The following is a 23,252-nucleotide window of genomic DNA, read 5'->3' as shown; positions in this document are numbered from 1 at the left end:
ATTTTTACCTTCATGTCATGTAGTCTTGTCTACAATACTGTTTTCATGGTTGCTACTGTAAATGAAGATGCATCAGCGGTAAATTATGGCTGAAAAAGTTTGCTTGTGTAGGCACAGCAATGTGAAGCAGAAAAACCAGAGAGAATGAGGTGTCACAAAATTCAGGAGGAAGAGGAGTGTCCAGGAGTTTCATATCTGGCATACAAGGATTTAATTATCTTGAACGATCTAAATTTCAGCACCTAAGAATAAAAAAAATTCTGGTGCAGCCCAGGATTAAAAAGCTAATTCAATTTGGAAGCTCAAATTTCATTCCTTCATGCCCCTGCCCTCTTGTATTTTACATCAAGATGACAAAACTATTTATGAGGTATTTAACAAGGTAAGTTCAAGCCTAGCTCAGTTTAACTTAAATTTAAATAAGTAAATCACTGAGCACTATAGTTACTACTTCAACTGGTGGACCATGCTCTACATTCACTCCAGAATGCACAAATGAACGTGAGAAGAAGAGAGAACGCCTCAGTACAAATTCATTAAACTCTAAACTAGCTAGTCTGACAAAAGAAAGGATTGGGAAAAAATAACCAGAGATAAGAATCAGAAGTCTAGGCCAAGCCAGAAGAGTTGGTGGAGAAAAAACTGGATCAGCAAATTCAGTCAGACAGCCCCCCTTACAGGAGGAATGGTATCACAAGAGCTTTGCCCCCCCTCCCCCCCCGACCCTTCACCTAACAATACGAAATGTAAGCCCATTGTCCAGGATGGCAGAGAAAAACATGAGGAGTAACATCATGAAGATGATTTGAAGACAGAAAATGGTAATTTTTTTTTAATCATTTGCTTCAAGATGTCAAATATACTGGTCTCTAGTACATTACAATACATGTAGATGACTTAATAGTTCAATAAAAATGAAAATAAAAATCTAAGTAGTAATTGTACTAAGTGTGTGTCTGTTGATCACCTGAATGAAATTAGATTGTTTCTGTAACTGAATATTTTAAGGATAGTAACATTGCATCTTTGCCATACACACAGGGAATATCTACCAGACTCTGTACCACACAGTGTCAATGCGTCATGGCCCGAAGATTTTTTTTTTTAATTTTTTTTAGTTTTATGTAAAAATTAGTTCTGATGACCAAAAAATCAGATGTGGCCCAGAGGTTAAATCTATAGGCTTTCTTGGAGGTGTGGGGATCTCAGCACTGCTGAGCCCCAGGAATCCTCTGAAAACCAGTCCCTTTTTGAGCCAGCAAACCTTTGTAACAGAGGTAAAGGGGGCTGAACTGCCCCAGCCACCTCAAGCTCCTTCCACAAAACCCCACTTTCTACTGAAGTCAAACTCTAAGGAAAAGGGAAAGGTGATCAGACAGTGTGAATATGCAGAGAACACTCTTGAAGAACCAGTTGCTTACCATAGTAACTTTTCTCTCCCCAAGCTGGCTCTATGTATTCACACTTGTGGAAGTCTAGAGGGAATGACAGGCCTTAAGAAAGGTGGGCTGAGGAGTTCTCATTAAACAAGGACTGGGGAACTGCTCTCTCAAAAAAAGCATCAGATCCACCCAACTGTGTTGATTTGCAGCTTTCTATGGTAGAAACATTACTGAGGCAGGTCTTCAACATTGCTTTAGCTTTAAGACCATGAGGTACTTTGGCACTACAAGAAATTGCCGTTTTTTAGACAGATACCCAAAGGCTACAAATATCTTGCTGACTTCTTGATTTCCTAAGTGCTTTGGTTTTATCCAGATAACTCAAAGCCTTTTTGACGTCTTCAATAAGGAACGTGGCACCCCAGGCCAGTAAGTTTTCTTCCAAAATCTGTGATTGTGAACACAGGGTTCGATTCCTATGGGTCTCTCACCACTTTGAGAAAGACATTAAGCATGACAGGATAAGGACACAGTACTGCACCAGAATGTAGTTGCCCTGTATGTGGCTTTGGAACCTTCGAAGGGCTTCACCACTCTGATCTGCAAGAGGTTGATGCTGATTCCTTTCTATGCAGTTCTATGTGACCTGCACTGTTCGCTATTTCAGATATGCTCCCCACCTCATCAGGCTGGCTGAGTATGTCGGTCTGGAAGAGCTATAGGAAGACCCTTGTGGACATTCTCTGGGATCATCCACCATCCAAGGGAGTCCAGGACCTGGTTTGGGATCAGCATCTATCTTGCATACATTCCTGTTGTGGTTCCTCACCATGAGGAGAACCTTCTGGAGACGTTTGATATGGGATTTTGCCAGGGGGTCATTTCTATATATTAAACTAGGAAGCCCAGTGGCTGGAGATACTAAGCTGTGGATAGCTGTGTATTCCTTAACAGATATCAGGTTCTGGATTTTCTCTCATCTGTCCAGTGATGGGTAAACTTTGGCCACATATCCCTATATCCATCCCAGCTGAGCTATCTCTGTGGAAGGGATCAATGAGCTTTTCTTGGTGTTTATCACAAAGCAATGCAGTTGAAGCAGCTCCACTATCCATGTTGTGGCACTGTATGCTGCTTCTTTGATGGGAGCTCTGTTCAAAATGTCATCCAGGAAAAGACTGAGGAGAGTGCTCAGAGATGCGAGTCTGGTCCTGACCAGACGAAAGGCCGAATGGCAGTATTTTATACAGGTAGTGGGCCATCCAATACGCAAATCTTCATGGACATTGGTGACATGGATGTATGAGGATATGTAGATCTATGTCCACTGAGGCAAGGAATCACCTTGGATGGGGTGCTACTTGTTGAGGCTAGGATCTCCATCCTGAATCTGATCATTTTCATCCATTTGTTCAGTCATTAGACATTTAGGAGGGCTCTGACTCCCCCATCCCCGTGTATGTTTCTAGATGATGAATATGGAGTATAGCCCTAAAAACCTTTCTTCTGAGGATATCAATTCTGTTGCTCCTGTGTTTGCAAGTTGTGAGATCTTGTTTAGCACTAGGTTGCATTTGGTAGGGTTGCTTGAAATAGGTGATTGGATAAGGTGAGGTTCTTTACACATGCAGCTTAGTTAACTGATCCGAGGAGCTTAAGTTAATTGAATCATTCAGTGCCTCAGAAAACAGATCTTTATGCATGTTATATCATTGTTCCTCTACAGTGGTACTCTTTGAAACAAACAGTGTTTAAGTTCTCTTTAAATGGTGTTTATTGCAATGTGTCCTTACCAGGATAACAGGCACCTATTACATGTTCAGAGTAGGGCTGTCAAGCCATTAAAAAAAAATTAATTACAATTAATTGCACTGTTAAACAATAGAATACCATTTAAATATTTTTGGATGTTTTCTACATTTTCAAATATATGGATTTCAATTACAACACAGAATACTAAGTATACAGTGCTCACTTTATATTTTTGATTACAAGTATTTGCACTGTAAAAAAACAACAGTATTTTTCAATTCACCTCATGCCAGTACTGTAGTGCAATCTCTTTATTATGAAAGATAATCTCACAAACGTAGAATTATGTACAAAAAATAACTGCATTCAAAAATAAAACAATGTAAAACTTTAGAGCCTACAAGTCCACTCAGTTCTACTTCTTGTTCAGACACTCATTCAGACAAACAAGTTTGTTTACATTACATTACAGGAGATAATACTGCCCGCTTATTATTTACAAGGTCACCTGAAAGTGAGAACGGACGGTCGCATGGCACTGTTGTAGCTGGCATTACAAGGTATTTACGTGCCAGATGCATTAAAGATTCATATGTCCCTTCGTCTTCAACCACCATTCCAGAGGACATGCATCCATGCTGATGACTGGTTCTGCTCGATAACTATCCAAAGCAGTGCAGACTGACGCATGTTCACTTTCATCATCACCAGAGTCACATGCCACCAGCAGAAGGTTGATTTTCTTTTTTGATGGTTCGGGTTCTGTAGTTTCCACATCGGAGTGTTGCTCTTTTAAGACTTCTGAAAGCATGCTCCACACCTCATCCCTCTCAGATTTTGAAAGGCACTTCAGATTCTTAAACCTTGGGTTGAATGCTGTTGCTATCTTTAGAAATCTCACATTGGTACCTTCTTTGTGTTTTGTCAAATCTGCAGTGAAAGTGGTCTTAAAATGAACAACATGTGCTGGATCATCATCCGAGACTGCTATAAAATGAAATACATGGCAGAATGCAGGTAAAACAGAGCAGGAAACATACTATTTGCCCATAGGGAGTTCAGTCAAAATGTAATTAACACATTATTTTTTTTAACAAGCGTCATCAACATGGAATCATGTCCTCCAGAATGGTCGCCAAAGCATAAAGGGGCATATGAATGTTTAGCATATCTGGCATGTAAATACCTTGCAATGCCAGCTACAAAAATGCCATGCAAACACCTGTTCTCACTTTCAGGTGACATTGTAAATAAGAAGCCGGCAGCATTATCTCCTGTAAATGTAAATAAACTTGTTTGTCTTACCAATTGGCTGAATAAGAAGTAGGACTGAGTGGACTTGTAGGTTCTAAAGGTTTACATTGTTTTGTTTTTGAGTGCAGTTATGTAACAAAAAAATCTACATTTGTCAGTTGCACTTACACAATAAAGAGATTTCATTATGGTACATGTATGAGGTGAATTGAAAAATATTATTCCTTTTGTTTATCGTTTTATAGTGCAAATATTTGTAATAAAAATAAAGTGAGCACTGTACACTTTGTATTCTGTGTTGTAATTTAAATCAATATATTTAAAAATGTAGAAAACCATCCAAATAGTTAAATTTCAATTGGTATTCTACTGTTTAACAGTGCAATTAATAGTGATTAATGTTTTTAACCGTGATTAATTTTTGAGTTAATCGCGAGTTAACTGCGATTAATCGACAGCCCTAGTTCAGAGGGATGTCCAGTTTGTAGTTCAGACAACAATATTTTTCACCTTACTCTCCTGTTTCACTAATGATATCCGAGGTCCATATCAGATTTTCTATATTTTAAACAGATATGTTAACTAATCAAGTCACAGTAAATTCATTTACAACCTGTAGTTCTCATTTACTGTTAATGCAACTGGATGACTGAGAAGAGCATCATAGCACAATTATTGACTTAAAGTTGCTTTTTTTCCTTGACCAGAGGTTCCCAAACTGTGGGCCACAGATCACTTCTGGTCCGCGTACGTGAGCACTGCTGTCTCTGCTCCTCAATTCCACTCCATTCAGGATGCCTGTGAAAGCAAGGAGCAGCTGCCACTAGGAGCAGCTCTTTTATAAGAGAAATTCTCTCAGCCAGGTTGAAAGAGAAAGCTGCAAGCTTCCCTGCCATCCGAAGTGTCATAGAAAAGGAGTCAAAACCCAGTCTTTGCTCCCAGGCCAATGAAGTGCTCTGAGGAGTGATGGAGAATGGAGAAGCAAGCCAACACAGCTTTGCAAAATGTTACAGAACACAATACTAGATTAAAAATAGGATGTCTTTTCTGAAAGGTAGCATTTGATTATTGAACATCCACAAAACTGTTTTTACAAGTGTACAATCCCTCCTACCAATGGAAAAGTAGTAAATACAGAAAACAAAGTTTCAATAGCACTAAGCATGTGACAAACTTGAAGTCTCCTTGTAATTCTGCAACGTAGCATATAATACATACACTCACTGATTTAAAGGGACACTGTCAACTTGAAATCTAGTCAATTTAAAGATAGTTTAGTTCAAAGTACTACCACGGACCATGCCCGAGTCCTCCCCTGCCAACCTGTGTTTTGTAAATGTTACTGTGCAAAAAACACTGCAGTGAAACTGACTCTACGCAAAGTGCACTCAAATGCAAGTAATAAACAATGAATATCTCCCTCTAATATTTCACTTACAATAATCTTGGTTTCAGAGTAACAGCTGTGTTAGTCTGTATTCGCAAAAAGAAAAGGAGTACTTGTGGCACCTTAGAGACTAACCAATTTATCTGAGCATAAGCTTTCGTGAGCTACAGCTCACTGCATCGGATGCATAAAAGTGGAAAATGCAGTGAGGATATTTTTATACACACAGACCATGAAAAAATGGGTGTTTATCACTTCAAAAGGTTTTCTCTCCCTTCACCCCACTCTCCTGCTGGTAATAGCTTATCTAAAGTGATCACTCTCCTTACAATGTGTATGATAATCAAGGTGGGCCATTTCCCAATAATCTTGGGTGTTGTTACTGCAGCAAGCAAAAACTGTTGTCCCTTTAAGACCCCTGTAACTATGCTAAGAGTCTTAACACTATTTTTTTTGGCATTTGTCTATTTGTAACAAATTTATGTATACTGCTATTTTAAACAGTAACCTGCACATTCACATGTCATTAGCAAGAATACAAGAGGCATTCAATAGAAAAGAAAATGTACTGCTATTTTGTTAGGTTCCTTCACAATGGTCATCATGAAGTATACACTAACAACACCAGCAACAGAACAATACTGGACCTCTCTCTCTGAACAGGGTGTGCTTCCAATGACCAGTAGTCTACGTCTATGATACAGCTTTTTAAAGTTGCATTCCACTTGCTTTTGGATATATAAATAAAATATTGAAGCTATTTAAAAAAAATTGTGGGCAAACTTCTTTTCCCCCTTTTTCACTCTTGCAGCATCAGGTAACGACCAAATACTACAGCAATTTGTTAACTTTTAAAACATTCAGTACACTTAAATGTTGCATCCTCTAAGGTTTCCCCTAAAATTTGTATTACATACCATTTGTGACGTATCCAATGAAACAATAGTTCTTCTCTCATCTGCAGGACATTCAAGAGCACTAGAAACACTTGTTCCTCCTGCAAATGTTGGAGATATCAACTTAGATTGAAATAGTTTCCCTTGATCTTTGTTATCCACATTTAACTAAGACATACATTTTAGGTATGAGGGATGTGTCACTTAAAAAGGTTGCGTAACACTAACTGTTTCTTTGAGAGTGCATTACATTTGCACATTCACATTTGCGGGATGTTCCCCTGGCGTTTCAGAATTTCTTGAAAGTTCACAAAAGGAGTACCTGTTCAACTGCACAAATTTCACTTTGTCATGCCAAACATTCAGAGCACAGGCTAAAGGAGGCCATCAATTTCCCCAACCATTTCATTCCCTTCTTTTAAACCCCAGAATAGAAGTTTAAAGAGGGAAAAGGTGGGTGTGGTGCAAATATAGAGAAGCACCACCCTCAAAGAACCACAGTTACTGGTAAGTAAGCTTTCTTCCTTCAAGTGGCCTCTACATGTTCCCCCTCATGAGAGTCTTACTAGTAGTACAATGCCCCAGGAAAGTGGGCTGAGGAGCTTAGTTAAACAAGAATAGCAAAGCTGTCATCCTAAAGCAAGCATCAAATCTAGATGCCTAGTTGAGAGAGCAGAACTGCATGAGTGTGTGAATAAAACCAAAGGTCACACCTCTTTTGACCAAGATATCAATCTAAAGCACTTTTGTCATATACTGCATAGCAGCCAGCTCAAGAACTCAGACTTCTCAAAGGCTAGAGAGAGCACATAAGAACCTAGAGATGAGTATATGAAATACCTGTTGCGGAATCCAACCAGAGGTGGGGTAAAAGACAGGTTCTACAAATGGATGTAGCAAAGGAAGTTGAATCTGAAATTAAACCCTTTTGGAAGAGGCAGATATCTCAGCTACCCTTTTAATGGTTCTCTGATCCTCACGAAGTTGAGGAAGGTCTCTAATAATATGGCTACATTATTCACAGATTAAGTGAGGATAAGAAAAACGAGTCTGCATCAAGTTACCCCAGGGAATTGAGAGCAAGCTCTTCATGTAATGTTCACTCTTGGTAGGTGAAGTTGCCTTGTTCCTTGAGCTGTCCAGGTAAACCTGGAAGACCAAGCCAGTCAGCACACAGGCCAACCCAAATAGCACCAAAAAAATTTTTTTCAAATCAAGAGACTCTGGAATATCCTCTAGATCAGGGGTTCTCAAAGTAGGGCCGCCATTTGTTCAGGAAACCCCCCCGGTGGGCCGGGCCAGTTTGTTTACCTGCTGAGTCTGCAGGTTCGGCCTATCACGGCTCCCACTGGCCACGGTTCACCGCTCCAGGCCAATGGGGGCTGTGGGAAGCGGCATAGGCCGAGGGATGTGCTGGCCGCCCTTCCCGCAGCCCCCATTGGCCTGCAGCAGCGAACCACGGCCAGTAGGAGCGGCGATCGGCCGAACCTGCGGATGCGGCAGGTAAACAAACCGGCCCGGCCTGCCAGGGGCTTTCCCTGAACAAGCGGTGGCCCTAGTTTGAGAACCACTGCTCTAGATCAGGGGTGGCTAACCTGTGGCTCTGGAGCCACATGCGGCTCTTCAGAAGTTAATAGGCGGCTCCTTGTATAGACACTGGCTCCAGGGCTGGAGCTATAGGTGCCAACTTTCCAACATGCCAGGGGGTGCTCACTGCTCAACCCCTGGCTCTGCCACAGGCCCTGCCCCCACTCCACCCCCTCCCAAGCCTGCTGTGCCCTCGCTCCTCCCCACCCCCAGAGCCTCTTGCACGCCACGAAACAGCTGATCAGGAGGTGCGGGGAGGGAAGGGGAGGTGCTGATCCACAGGGCTGCCAATGGGTGGGAGGCTCTGGGAGCTGGCAGGGGGTGGGGAGGAGGGAAGAGGTGCTGCTGGCCCTTTGGAAATGTACACTGGTAAATTCTGGCTCCTTCTCAGGCTGGCCACTCCTGCTCTAGATCTATATATGGATCTCCACTAGATCATTCTGGCACAGAATGAGTCCTATGTTGAAAGACACAGGCTCACTGACAGTTGTCACCTACATGGTCACCAAAGAAGGGTGAAGTCTGATTGAATCCTCGAGTTCTGCAATAATTAAAGAGAGTCACCATTGGAATTAAGAGAGGCAGAAAAGGGGCTTTCAATCTGCCTACTGCACTCCCTGGATATGGGATAACTTTTCTCTTTTGTAATGGCACAGAATGCTCCAAGGCAGAGATTCTCTCCTAGCCCCATTTTCTTACCCTGATATGATTAAGGGCAAAGAAGAGCACAACTGAGGTCTCCAAAAATGTCAAGCCCAACCAAGACCCTGTTTCTCGGTTCTGTTTGGCATGAATAGAAGCAAGCTCAGCTAGAGGCTTCCACAGAGCTGAAAGACTTCAGAAATTGGGAGTCCGTACAAACACACTGACTCCCTTGAGGACAGAGGCACTTTTGAAGTCTCCAGCACTGACAAACCTAGGCACCAGACAGATGATGATGGAAGTGGTTTCCTCAATGCCAGAACTGCCCTCCGGATACTGCCACTGCTCTGACTTGGAGCTTACAAAAGGTGTCAGTTCCAGGACTGGAAAGTCTTCTGTTTCCCCACACAGGACCTGAAAGGCCTCTCCATCTCTGTACTGAGGACAAATCTGAGGGGGTTGGGCCACAAGACCTTCCTTCATGAGAAATGTCAGGATCTGAATGTGCCTGTCCTTTTGAGCCTATTGTGTAAAAGGCCCAACGTGTAAAACGCTATACCAAGGAATGTTTTTCTCTGAGGCACATCAAATGCTTGGGCTCAGATGTCAGAAATCTGGACTGACTTGATGCTTCAGAAATGAGCCAAGAATATAACTGAGCAATGAATTATCTAAAGTTCACTGTCTAAAAAGCCTCAACAAGATTGATGAAATTACCAAGAGAAAAATATATGCCCACAGATAACTGCCAAAAAAAGGAGGAACTGCCTGCATGTCTTCTTGTAACTTCTGCTCCCAATGTTTGGTGCTGCATGCTCATTCAGGCCCAAATGGAAACTGCTCTTCTAGAAGGTACCCAAAGTGCAGCAGTGCTAGTGGGAATATGCAGATGCCACCTCAAAGAATAAATTGCTCCTCTTGTATAGTGAAACATTCAAGTGCTGACAGATGTAAAAAGGCTTCCACTAGATTTCAGTGAACCAAACACAGCAAATAAGATTATAAATTCTATGGGATCTATTTGTCTTCAAAATTAAATTAGTTATTAACCTTGCCAAAGTCTTGACATAGGACTACTTCTTTAAACAGTACTTTATAAATATATACTCAACATCTCTAAACGCTCAAGACACACCTGTGTAGAGTTGGCAGATTTATTGGCATGACCTCATGCCACTAGCACTAGTCCCTTGAATTGAACTTAAAGAAATATGTAACTTTATAGTTTAAATTTACCCTGCCAAAATTTTTAAAGGTACAATACTCACCACCAAATGGTATTATGCAAAGATTATGTTTGCAGGCTAGTTCCACAATTTTAACTACGTCATCATGGCAACCTAATTAAGAATAAATAGATTCCAGTTAGAACAGGCTTTTGAACAGTTAGCTTCAATTTAAGCACACTTACTCGTCGCCTGCTAATTCTTTAGGGCTTGATTGGTACTTTCAAGCATTCTAGTAGTGCAGTAGCCCATTTTCAAAGTGAGAGCAGAGACATCCAAGAAGAATAAATGGGCTCAAATAGACAAAATTGAAGTGAAACAATAACACAAATATACTGAGGCTGTGGAGTTATTCCAGGCTGAAAACAATGTCAGGTTTAAATTATACAGAAAGCACAAGACTCCTGGCCTACCCAGGGATCATCAACAGCGGGAACTTCCAGAGCAAAAGAGACGGACAGACAATTCAAATTATTCATTGTGTAAACTTTACAGGTATATTTTTCAATTTAATTTTTAAATAGGTATCTCAACTACATCGAGCTGAAAACTAGATCCAATTTAACTGAGATGAAAAATAGCTGCAGTTTTGAAAGAGGGCAGTTCTTAGTGGATTTCTCTGAAGGAAAGGCTTTTTTTATGCCTCACACTCTGGAAAAAAGTTTTCAATTATTATAAGCCCAACTACTTCTTTTCAGAAGCTACCCTTTGTACCATGCCTCTGCAACAGAAAAGACAGGAGGGTGAAATTAGGGGCCATGTGTGAATGCGCAAGAGAATAGAAGGAATGCCAGAAAAAGGGTGAAACTAGGGTGGGTACACACAGTGTGGAGGACAAGGAGGGATTTGAGCATGCATATGGAGGGGAACGTAGGGAGGTGCAAAAAGGCAGGAGGAATTTGGAGAGCAGAAGACAGAGAAACGGGGGGTATGATTTCTGGATTGCAAAGCAGCTGTAAACCTAGTTAACTGGTCAGTAAGCTCTGGCTGCTTTCATGCTGCTGCAGAACAATAAAGCAGCCACAGCATACTTGTGAATAGGACCATAAAAAGTTAAAATAAAAGATTTAAATTGATACTTGGCATCATCAATTTAGAAATATTACATGGCATCATCCTCTTTTGGTTTCGTGTATATGGTTCACGCATGAAACTTTTAATTAAAAAAACACCTAGGAAATTCCTAGATAAATGGTGTTAAAATGGTATTAAGGTTGAGAGTACAGATCAGTAATTCAGGGATGTACTTAAATGAATTAAGATGCACACGCACACACTGTGCACGTGCATCTTCAAAACCTGTAAAAATGTTAGCAAAGACAAGCTAGCCAGGATTTGTTTTCCAGGAGTTATTTCTTTCCATCTTTAGATTCTAAGTTTTACCAAAAATTAAAAATATACAAGCTCTATTTTCTTTTCTATTTTCTTTAATTCTTCCTTTTAGCTTTTTCTGTTTGTCACTTTCATAAGCATGCTTAGGACTCTTATTACCTCTATGACATTATAATTGGAACCTACTAATTCTCACTACAATTAGTTTCCAAGCCCTGTCCTCAATTTTCACATGCTCATCTTCTAGAAAATTTAGTGTATGGGCTGAAATTTTCCATGCTTGTTCCCCATGAAGATTAATTTTATTTTTGAGCAAAAGCTCCTTCAGCTGTTTTTGAGTACAGTGAGTGAAAAGTACAGTTGTTACAAGCATTTTGACCATACTGTTTTAGACATAGTAAAATAAAAATGACTGAAGCTTGAACTTTCGTCTGGATATAGTCTTTAAGGACTAGCACCTTTGCTTGGTTTCCAAGGGAAACAATTGGCTTTGATTAACCAGAAGTTCTGAGCATTTGAAAACGATGTGCTGAAGAGGTGTGTTAGATTTTTTCCATTAAGCCTGTATATGTGCACATGCATGCATAGCTAAATAGTAATACTTAGCGGTGTGTGACATAAAACATTCCTAGCTTTTAAAATGACTGAATTGGTTTCCTTCAAACTGGACTGGAATTCTGGATCTGTGAGATCTGCAAAACTATCCAAGTTTGACCAAGCCAAGACTATAACAGGGTTCAAAAAAGAACTAGATAAATTCATGGAGGATAGGTCCATCAATGGCTAATAGCCAGGATAGGCAGGGATGGTATCCCTAGCCTCTGTTTGGGAATGGGTGACGGGGGATAGATCATTTGATGATTACCTGTTCATTCCCTCTGAACCACCTGGCACTGGTCAGTGTCAGAAGACAGGATACTGGGCTAGATGGACCTTTGGTCTGACCCAGTATGGCCGTTCTTATGAATTACAGGAATGTTGTAATTATCCCCAAGCAAGTGCTGAAACCCCAGGAAATTCAGGAGAAACAGTATGCGTGATATGGGCTGGTCATCAGTACAAAAAGGCACACAGCACCAAGACAATGTTTAATCCTTTATTAAAAATTGAGAAGTTGTATATAATCAGTTGATTATAACTATGAGCATTAACCTTACAATGAAAGACCATTACTTAGAACTATTAACTGAAATTAAAGTCCTTAGGATAAATCTAACACTGCATTGAATACCCCATGGTAACATATAGAGATGAGAACATCTAGATTGCAAAGTAAAAAAGTAAAAATGACTACTCTTAAAAGGCGAGACTGAAGCCATTTTTGATTCCTTGGTACTAACAATTTCAGTTTATTTATTGCAAACAAATGACAAAGTGAGAGATATCCAACTACTGTGACAGGACTGCTTCCCAAACTACTACCCTTCATCAGTTGTCACGGGAAGCTATAGCCTCCAGAGCAAAGAAAAAAATAAATTTAAAAGTTTTTACCTGGCCATACAACTATATCAGGAATTCGTTTAAACATTCCTTCCCTTAGCACAAATATCTCGTGTAGGCAGTGACCTGAAGTACAAAAAAAATCAAGTTACAAGGATTTTTTAAAATCATATATACTTCTAAAAGTGTAAAATTACACATTGGACTTGATCTTACCATGAGCTCTGAACACCCTATCTTCTGCTTCCCGTGAATATGAAATTGTAGTGGCTCTAAGATCCTGAAGAAATTCTTCATTTACAATTGATGGGGGTACATCACTTGTATTTAAGAAAGCCTACAATAAAAGAAAAAAAAAATCACTACTACTAGGGAGTCCCCTAAATCGTGCTGGTCTCTCATGACAACCCCAACTACCCAGATTAGAGTTAGCAGTTGATAAACTCAACAAAATATGGATATTTGAATTTAACCCAATTAAAGTTGTCTTCATTATCATCCCTGGCCTCAATTCTAACTACACTACCTACGAGTCTCTTTTCATTCCTCCACTCAGTTGCATTCTCTTCTGTAGACTGGACCCCTCATTGATCCCTCTAACCCTTATTTTTCAGATAAATTGTTCAGTATGTCACGGTCAAAGCCAATGATCTGTTCAGTACAATAGTCCAGAGCTTCACAAAAACCATGCCAAGTCCTTTCCCATTTTGTATTTGTGCAACTGATTGTTCCTTCCTAAGTGGAGTACTTTGCTTTCCTCTTTATTGAATTTCATCCTATTTACTTCAGACCATCTCTCCAGAGATCTTTTCCAGATCATTTTGAATTTTAATCCTATCATTCAAAGTACCTGCAACCCCTCCCAGTTCGGTATCGTCCGCAAACTTTATTTGTGTACTCTCTATGGCATTAGTTAAATCACTGATGAAGATATTGAAGAAAACCAGAACCAGGACCAATCCCTGCGGGACCCCACTTGATATGCCCTTCTAGCTTGACCGTGAACCACTGATAACTACTCTCTGGGAACAGTTTTCCAACCAGTTATGCACCCACCTAAACATAGTCTTACTCCCAGGCACTGTGAGAATAAGGAAAGATCACAAAGCAGATAGCTGAAACAGGGCGAACTACAGGATTTAGCCCTTCACCAAAGACAAGACACAAAGAAAGATCTTTACAGACTAAGTGCAGTTCAACTCTGAAAAGAAACTAAAAATGGCAGTGGGGGTTCCATCTTCTGTTTTTCAATGATTGCTGAGCAATTTTGTTATGTTACAAGTAAAAAGTTACTTTCCAATAAACTGGGCTTTTCCCATTTTACACAAGTTTTAATAATTCTCCAAGCAAAACTATAACTTCACTTACAGGTGTATCCTAAAGAGGATCAATTTGATTGAATACTCAAAATTTCAGTCTTTAAACTTTTCTGAGCTATGATTGGCTGAAATTTCTAATCCTAATACTCCACAATTGACTTCCATTAAAAAAAAATCAAATGAGAAAAGAGGAAAACAGGAGGAAAAAAGATTTCCAATTGGAAGGATTTTTAGAAATATTAAAAAAATTAAGGATTGCTTGAATTTAAAAAAAATAAGGGAAAACTGTCAGTTTAAGACCCACATATATGTTTTGCTTTAAGAACTTTCACAAAACTTAACAGAACAGTTTCCACATGATTATTCCAAATTAAGTTAGTTTGGGTGTTAGTTTTCCCTGCTAGGTCTGCAACCCAAATGCAGGTACATTCTTACACTTTTATTTTAAGCTCTTCAGGGAAGGGACCATCTTTTTGTTACCTATCTGTATGGCGCCTAGCATATTCGGGCCTTTATCTGGCTCCCCAGGCACTCCTATCATACAAATAATAAATAATTGTGCATGTGAACTAAAGAGAAACACTTAATAGCTTCTTTGACTAGTCTATGCTCATTGTCCAAGTCACGTTCAAAAGTAAATAAAAAAGTGTAAATGGTGAAAGGTGAATTTGATTTTAAAAACGGATTTAAAATTTTCAAAGTTGAATTTTTGTTAAGTGTTATAACACCAAATGATTTTAAACATTAATGTTCCATAAACTGAACGCAATTATTAGGTATGCTTTAGAACCCTAAAGATCTATTAAAGCTTTTGCTGCAACTTTCAAGAAAACATCAGTTTAATATCCTAGTTACCCTGGAAAGCCAAAATCTTCAGTGCATAGAGACGCATGCAAATATTATACAATCTCAAACAGATTATATACATTGGCAATTTATCAAGTAGGTTCAATAGACACTGTCATTCTGCAGAAATTATTTAAAACTGTATGTAACAGTTTAACTATTATATTTTCTGTATTTTGCTTCTCATTGCAAATAGTAATTAAAATATTGACTCCGATATGAAAGTTCTCTCCTTTCTGGGTAGGCGCCTCCATTCAGCAGTCTGTTTGAGACAATATATCACCATGCAAAAGTAACCCCAATATTCCCTGTACAAGTAGCTAATCTTTTGATTAAAGTAGTGTGACATTACAGCAATTTGGACTTTCAGTAATTTTAAGTCACCCAGCTTTTGATATACAATATAGTCTATAAGGAGGCATGACATTTCAAAATAAATATATTGTATTAATACTAAGGCACTCAACCATATGCAAGGGCATACTGAGGGTAACAGCATGAGTCATGTCTAATAGATGAATGGTTATGTCATCATGAGTGTAATATGTTTGAAGGAACTGCCTTTTCAGCTATTTACTTACTCTAGAGGTAATTTTGTGCTCCAGACTTGCTCCTAAGGTTTTTTCCATCCATTCCTTCAAAACAGGTAACACCATACCACTCAACCTGTACCTGAAACAAAGTCTATATTACATGGGTTCTTCTTAATATGAAATATTATGTAAATCAGATAAATGTCTTAGTTATTTGTACTTATGCAGAACAAGGGAAAAATTTATTAGATTTAAATTCATATCCAGGTCTGCAAAATTATGCATATTTAGTGTTAAATATAAAACAATTATACAGAAATGTTAAGACTGTGCATCTTAAAAATGGATTCAATTGTATGTAATGGAAATGTCAATATTTCCACCTACACACGTGTAATTTTTGAATCCTACTAGTTTTTGACCTTAATGATATTTTGTGCCAATGAGTTCCATGTGGTAACTATGTAATGTGCAAAAATGTATTTCCTTTGACCAATTTAAAATTTATCTTTCATTTCTCTTGAATGTTATCTTTTGTATTATGGGAAATAGCACTTATTTTCACTGGGCTGGGGCAGGGAGTTGGAGCATGGGAGGGGGTGAGAGCTCCAGATAGCACTTACCTCAGGCAGCTCCCAAAAACGGCCAGCATGTCCCTGTGCCCCCTAGGCAGAGATGCAGCCAGGTGACTCTGAGCACTGCCATGCCGGACACAGGCGCCGCCCTTGCAACTCCCATTGGCCATGGTTCCCAGCCAATGGGAGCTGCAGAGCCAGCACTCGGGACAGGGGCAGCGCACAGAGCCTCCTTGGCCGCCCTTGTGCCTAGAGGCTGCAGGGACATACCAGTCACTTCTGGGAGCCGGGCAGAGCCAGAGCAGGGAGCCTGCCTTAGCCCCGCTGTGCTACTAACCAGACTTTTAATGGCCCGGTTAGTGGTGCTGACTGGAGTCACCACAGTCCTTTTTCAAGCAGGCATTCCAGTCGAAAAACGGACATCTGACAACCCTAATTGGATACTTATATTGCCCCCTCCCTCTCATTACAGCAGTATCTGGGCATCTCACAATCTAATGTATTTATCCTCACCACAACCCTGATCCAAGAAACATTTTATGATCACCAATGGAAGTTCTATACATGAATACAGGTTTCTTCATAAAAGACAAACTGGCATTTAACTAATCAGTAAAATTACATGCTTTTTCTCGCATGAGATTCTTAGAACCGAAGAATACTCAAGAATGCTGCATACTGACCAAACCTTAGATAAATGAGTGTTATAATGGAGACTCAAAATCAAGTTAAATCGTGAGCAGGGTGACTACTTGGAATTATGGGGAAGACTAATTTTGCTTAAGTTGTCCTCTATCATTTTAAGCTTTTAATAAGGCATGCAATGAATTAACCCTCAGTGAAGGTTTATTTTACTATCCACACTTGTAAAGTACTATTTTATAACTCAGTAAAGTTGTTAAAAATGCAGACAGAACATTTTAAGCTTATTCTAGAGGATGTGCCAAAAAAGCAATCATCTTTCATATAGACTGTGTAGTGTTTTAAATCAAATACAGATTCTCAAAAATAAAACACTTAAAAACAAGAAACTTCATAATATTAGCTACACAGTGATGCCAGAAATTTCATTTACCTTTTCCCTGTGAATTCTGCTTGTCCCTTCTTATTAAATATAAATTTGGAGTCATTGTATCCCCATCCATTCCACTTCAGAATTTCTTGCCTAAAAGGGAAAAAAGATTTTAATACAAGTTAGTAGATTGTTGACTTCCATTGTTTTGGCTTTTGCAACAATTTAATATTAACTCTACTCTCTCCCTCCACTAGTTCAGAATTTGAAGAGTCAAACGCATAGCATAAAGATATATTTCTAGTTGCGTAGAATTCTATTTAGCTTCACAAATGTTATACCTTCCATATAAAAGAAAATAGTACAACAAAGCTAGTATATGAAAGATAATTATGTGAACAAAAACCAGCCTACAGCAGACAGATCTTTTATGCATGCAGTATATGGTGCCAGCAATCAAGAAAAATGTAAAATTTGTAAGATTTTCTGTGTTAAATTTAAGATAGTTTGTTATTTAACAATTTAGCATCAGTATTTAAATCTGTGAACTTAATTTTCCAAAGTAAAGATTTTCACCAAAGAAAGTGAAAAACCAATGATTGTTTAATCATTAGTCCCAGATAAAAATAAACTTAACTCCAGTATAATATAGTTAACAGCACATACAGTAATTTAAGAGTAAAACGGGATGACAACCTTCTTCTAATGCTGTAGCCCAAATCAGTCCAAACAAAGAAAATTCAGAATAAAGGTTAAATGTAAAGAAAATCAAACAGACTCAGGCATGGAAATCAGTTAAGGTGCCCAAAGAACCTGAACTCTGCCTTGTAGTATTGACACTATGTAGCTGAGGGGTAGCAGGGGGGAAGAGAAAAAACCTGTCATGTTTCCTCTAAAATGGAACCACAAAACTATAATACCTCAATTGTAACTGAAGGGTATCCCCACAGGGCAAAATTTCTTTTGATGCCTTAATGATACATTTAATGTATTTAAAATGAAACACAATACACAAGAATGTCTCAGAAATCTACCTAGTGATACTACATATCTTCAACTAATTACAAGTAATCAACCTTAACTATTTTTCAATTTTAAAGGGCAAATTTACTGATATACTCTGGCTGCTCTGCACCATTCAGCTAGTACTAGCTCACGTGTGCACCATGCACTAAACAGCCATCTACCAGACCAAATCGCCACAGTGCAGCTCACTAAGATGGTGTCCCTGTACAATATGTTGTAGCCTAGTGAACAAAGATCCGCAAACCCAAAGACCAAGAGTGCAAGTCTCCTCCCTTTGCTATCTCTTGTTAATATTCATGTACACCTGACAGGGCCTAAAAGTTTGTAGCTAAGTAACTGCGGTTGCACAAAGTCAAATCAGGCAGATCTGGAATTAGAATCCAGGTTTCTGGTAAGGCAGGCTCTCGCATTCACTGAGCCATGCTGCCTTTTGAGCAACAAGCCCTTCTTTCGAAAGGCATGTGCCAAATGAAATCAGGCACAACATCAGTGTAGTGATTAGAGCAGGACAGGAATTTTCCAGTTAAATTATTTTTGGCAGAAAATCCAATTACCCCAAACCAAAAGTTCATATGAGAACATCTCAGTTTCACAACTTTCATCAAGAAGGTTTCTCAGATTCAGGATGGACTTTTTGGCCAAAGCCAGAAAGGAACCCACTGACTGTGTAGGGCAAAAGATAACCACTATGCTAATGAGATGGACTAGGGATGCAGAAGATCTGGGTTCCGTTCAAGGTTCAGACTGCAGATGGATGGTCTTATGGTTAATGGAATGGCCTGTGTCTCAGACACTGGTTCTATTGCTGACTGTGCGACCTCCCAAATTGCTTAATTGTTTTAAAAAAATGCCTCTGTCTCCCCAGATGTCGGGTATTTGGCCTCTACAAGGGCCTAACGAATCTATTTTGGTTTGCAAAGAACTTGGGCAAATTCTGGCTGATTTGGTGCTGAGAAGCTTTGAGACTTAGGGAAAGGGGGCAGGTGGAAAAATCAACATCCAATCACACCTTCCTGGAAGGGGAAAAGGGAGCCAAAAGGAGGAGATGTAAGAGGGATGTTTGGGGAAGTAGCAGGCCTGGGGCCAGTGTTATGCTTGCTGTGAAATATTTATAGATTGTACCTGAACTTCTTATGGCAGGAGCAGGCACTAAGGAACCTCACAATCCCATGCCACCCACCCTAATTGAGGACTTCCTGTGGCACACACATTACTCAGACCAAGGTGAGCTAAGCACAGGAAAACTTACTGCATGTCACAAGCACAGAGAGAGTGGAGGAATTGATCAGGAAGAAACTCATCGATTACTCTTCAGTTTCCGGGGATTCCTCATTCTGTATTACTGTATCTTGCTTACGGGGGACATCAGGAGACAGAACTGATGTTTTGGAAGGCTACAAAAGCCCAGGGGCCAGTTTTTATAATGCAGTTGTGATCCTCCTCAGCAGTAGGAAAGGGGGAGCCTGCAATCCCACCCTCCTGCCCTCCCCCCTCAAATAGGAAACTCCCCAAGCTTGTAAAGCCTCTTTAAGAGGAAAAATAGATCTCATGCAGCCTTAACTTGAGCTGCAACTACGATCTTCATAATACCCAGGTACTGTAGTACAAGTTATATACAGGTAGGGTGACCAGATATCCTGTTTTTAATGGGACAGTCCCGTATTTAAGGCCTCCAACAGGTGTCCTGACTTTTTCTTAAAAATGGGCAAATTGTCCCATATTTTCTGCTTTCCCTCCCCCCAGTCAGTACCAGCAGGTCCTGCTGCTGGCTGGATTCCTGCTCACCAACTGCCCACCCACCAGTAGTGAGTGGGGGATCCAGTGGCAGACAATGAGGGTGGGGGTGCAAGACTGGTGGCAGGGTGAAGTTGCAGCATGCGGGGCCAGCTGCTCCTCTTGCCAGTCCATCAGCGCAGCCCCCTCTGAGTGCCGGCTCGGGTGTGTGGGGGGGAGCAGGCTCCACAGCAGCCCCCCCGGGCAGGGGCTTAAGCACCCTCTTCACCCACCCCATCCTCCACAGCTCTGGGTCCTGCTCCTAGGGAGTGCAGAGCTGCTCTGCCCCTAGGCACCCTCTCCCGCTGAGCCACCTCACTGGCCAGGCTCTGTGGCCGCTGAAGCCCCTGCAGTCAGGTTCCCTGGACCATGGTCCACAATGTGTCCCTAGAGCTTAACCCCTTCCTGCCCGCGCAGTAGCCGGGGGACAGGAGGCAGACAGGTTATGTCAGTGGCCAGCTGCTTTTCCGCACGGTGTGGGCAGGAAGGGATGAGCTCTGCAAAGACATAGGCCAGGTCATCCCTTCCCCCATTTCTCCTCCCCCACGGCTGGAAGCAGTTCCCATCCCTTCCCTCCCACACAGTGCCAAAAGGGTAATGCTGGCCATGTTCTGGTGTAACTCTTGTGTATTTTTTAAAAAGCATTCTGCTCTTCAGTGCAGATGAAATTCTGAATTCAAGAGATAGCATGGTCTTGGATATGTATAAGAATATTGCCTGAAGAGAAAACATCTGGAAAGAAACCAAGTTACTATGACAACACTGACAACAGGAACTAGAGTTCTGAAAATAGCATAGTAAATAGGGTCTTAAGTAATTTTAAATATTTTACTTTCATTGACAGGATATAAAATTCAAGTTTTTAAAAGCTATACTGCAGTCAGAGATGCCAAACTTATTCTGAGACTTTTAGGAATGTTTATGAAAAAAAATCCTGAGGAATTAAAGAGTGTGCTTGGACCTCCTGTCTCTTCCCCTAGAAACCAGAGTCTTTTCTTCCCTCCCTTCTCTTGTCTATGGCGAAGAGGAGAGGGCTTGGGCTCTCCCCTGCCCATTATGCCCCTGAACCTCACTCCCAAACTGGAAGATGGAAAAGACTGGCCCTAGGAAAGCTGCCCTCCTAGGCCCAAGGTGGCATTTAATTACCTTGGCCAGTCCGAGGCCTGGACATCATTCCCAGGATGATCCTCCTCTTCTCCCACCTGTGTTGCATTTCCCCCCCACTTCCTCCATCACCACAGTCTCCTCCTCCACCGATTGCCCAGTGAAAGTCTAGTGGAGTCAAGCCATGGCAATTGTTAGTGGGGTTTGGAGTGCTGCTGGATTCAATGCCCAAGTTACAGGCTGCGCGTTGTGCTCTAAATACAACATGCAGCCTGTGGCTTGGGCACTGATTCCAGCAGTGTTGCACAACCAATTCAAAATTGCTGTGGCTTACCTCCTATCAGGCCCTCTCTGTGCAGTCTGGGCATGTCCCATAGAAGTGATGGAGAAGAACGCCCCCATGGCTGTGCCATTATTTGCTGTATTCATCGGACCCGAGTGGTGGAGAGACAAACCGTATGTGTGTACAAGCACACACTTGCAAAATTAGTAGATTTAAGCCTGAATTAGTAATTTTGTAATTATGTGTAAAAACCAGAATTATGGAAAATTAGGGAGGGTTGGCATCTCTGTTGGAACTACCATTTCTTTCAAAGTCAAAGACTGTATTTTTATATCTTGCTGAAAAAACAAAAAAAAATCCCCAAAGAAATAGGTTCTCTCCTCTCCCCATGGAGCTACTTGCTATCGAATGATGGCAGCCATTCAGATTATAGCACAAAATGCAGTAGAGTGCCCTAGAAATGTTACAAGAGAAAATGGTGTCTCAAAATTGCAAGACATGCCCACAAGGTGGCAGTAGTCCACCACCACAGTAAAACAACTTCATAGCCCTTTATTAAGAAATGTGAGCTTTTCTTAGGAGGGTGCCATGTATGTTAGAGTAAAACAGAAGTGACTTAAGCTTCTGGATCATTTGCTTGGTACAGTAAATTTCAAAAAAAATCTTATAATAATCCACAAATAAAACGGACCTCAAAATGTATTCTTAAATAGCAGTTATCAAAGCAAAGTACACTTTTACTGCTAGAGTAACAAGATTATTTCTAGGTGTAGTTACAGTGCATCAGTCTTAAAATCTCATACTCAGGTATTAGGGTAATGGGCAACAGTATAAAACCTTAAGAAATTGACTTCCACAGTTTCATGGAGAACAGGACTTACCAGCTTTCATCGCAAGAACTATAGCTTTCTGAATTATGATTTTCAATTCTCTTAGGTTAAAGATTTAAAGGTACAGCTCATGAAACCAGATACAAAATATTCCTAAGCAAGAAAAATTAAGTTCTTATTTTCCCAAAGAAACAATACGACTCCACCCCACCAGCATGCACAACAACTTTCTTATAGTAATTGGTGTTACATACTTCCGATATAAATGGTTATACAGCACTTTACATTTTCCACACTGTACAAATTGATTAAACCTCAACACCTGAAGTACTAACTTTTTCCACCTGTAAAATGGGGTAAGTAACTTCCAAAAATGCTCAGTGAAGAAGCTGAAACATGACTGGAATTCCTTCACTGCTTATTCCACTATCACCAAGCTGCATATCAAGAGGAGAAGAATGTCAGTGTTAAGTCAGCTAACTTTCTTCATTATAAATTTATCCACGGCTTAATCTAAGCAAGTGTATTACAACATCAATAAGGTTTTCAAAGTATCTTGTATCCTGAAGAGACACTGCACACAAGACTAAAGCAAAAACAGTTCTCTCCAAAGCATAAATGTGTAATGTATTGGTTATTAAACACACATTAACAAGTATACTTTCAAAGGGATTCTTTGCACATCAGCAAAATTTACTTAATTTCCCATATTTAAAGAATTTAAGACTGATTTTCTAACACCTAACTAGTCCTCAAAACGTTAGCATTTATACCCAAAAACTAGCAAAACCCAGAATGAACACTGATTAAACACATCTTTAAAATACAATTAAAGAGAGACCCATGAGATTTTTTTTTAAACCCACAAGTTTTCATTTTATTTTTCAATAATTTGGGGGTATTGCATTTTATCTGGCCCCAGAGGGGTGGGGAAGATTCTTCCCCCACGGTAGTCGGGTTGCAGAGCAAGTGTGGCCTGCACTCACCCAGCAGTAGAGGGACAGGAACTATCACTTGGGACGCTGACCTGCAACACAAGGTTTGCACTCTAAG

The 23,252-nt window shown here is 40.3% G+C and overlaps 1 protein-coding gene across 3 annotated transcripts in view; it reads right to left on the bottom strand.

Annotated features, from left to right (window-relative positions):
• The window catches only part of AGPS (alkylglycerone phosphate synthase), a 157,781-nt gene that overhangs the window by 98,106 nt on the left and 36,423 nt on the right, over positions 1–23,252 (bottom strand). For all 3 annotated transcript variants that reach the window (XM_075117975.1, XM_048870393.2, XM_048870394.2), the window contains exons 2-7: positions 17,247–17,336; positions 15,645–15,735; positions 13,115–13,235; positions 12,950–13,024; positions 10,169–10,240; positions 6,693–6,772 (exon numbers count right to left, since the gene is read on the bottom strand). In XM_075117975.1, coding sequence (XP_074974076.1) covers positions 6,693–6,772; positions 10,169–10,240; positions 12,950–13,024; positions 13,115–13,235; positions 15,645–15,735; positions 17,247–17,336 — 529 coding nt within the window. The remainder of the gene's footprint in view (positions 1–6,692; positions 6,773–10,168; positions 10,241–12,949; positions 13,025–13,114; positions 13,236–15,644; positions 15,736–17,246; positions 17,337–23,252) is intronic.

The sequence above is a fragment of the Caretta caretta genome, chromosome 11, assembly GCF_965140235.1.
Source record: "Caretta caretta isolate rCarCar2 chromosome 11, rCarCar1.hap1, whole genome shotgun sequence".
In the NCBI taxonomy this organism is placed as follows: domain Eukaryota; kingdom Metazoa; phylum Chordata; order Testudines; family Cheloniidae; genus Caretta; species Caretta caretta.
The sequence above is the reverse complement of the archived record's forward strand: the minus strand, read 5'-3'. Positions and strand labels throughout refer to the sequence as shown.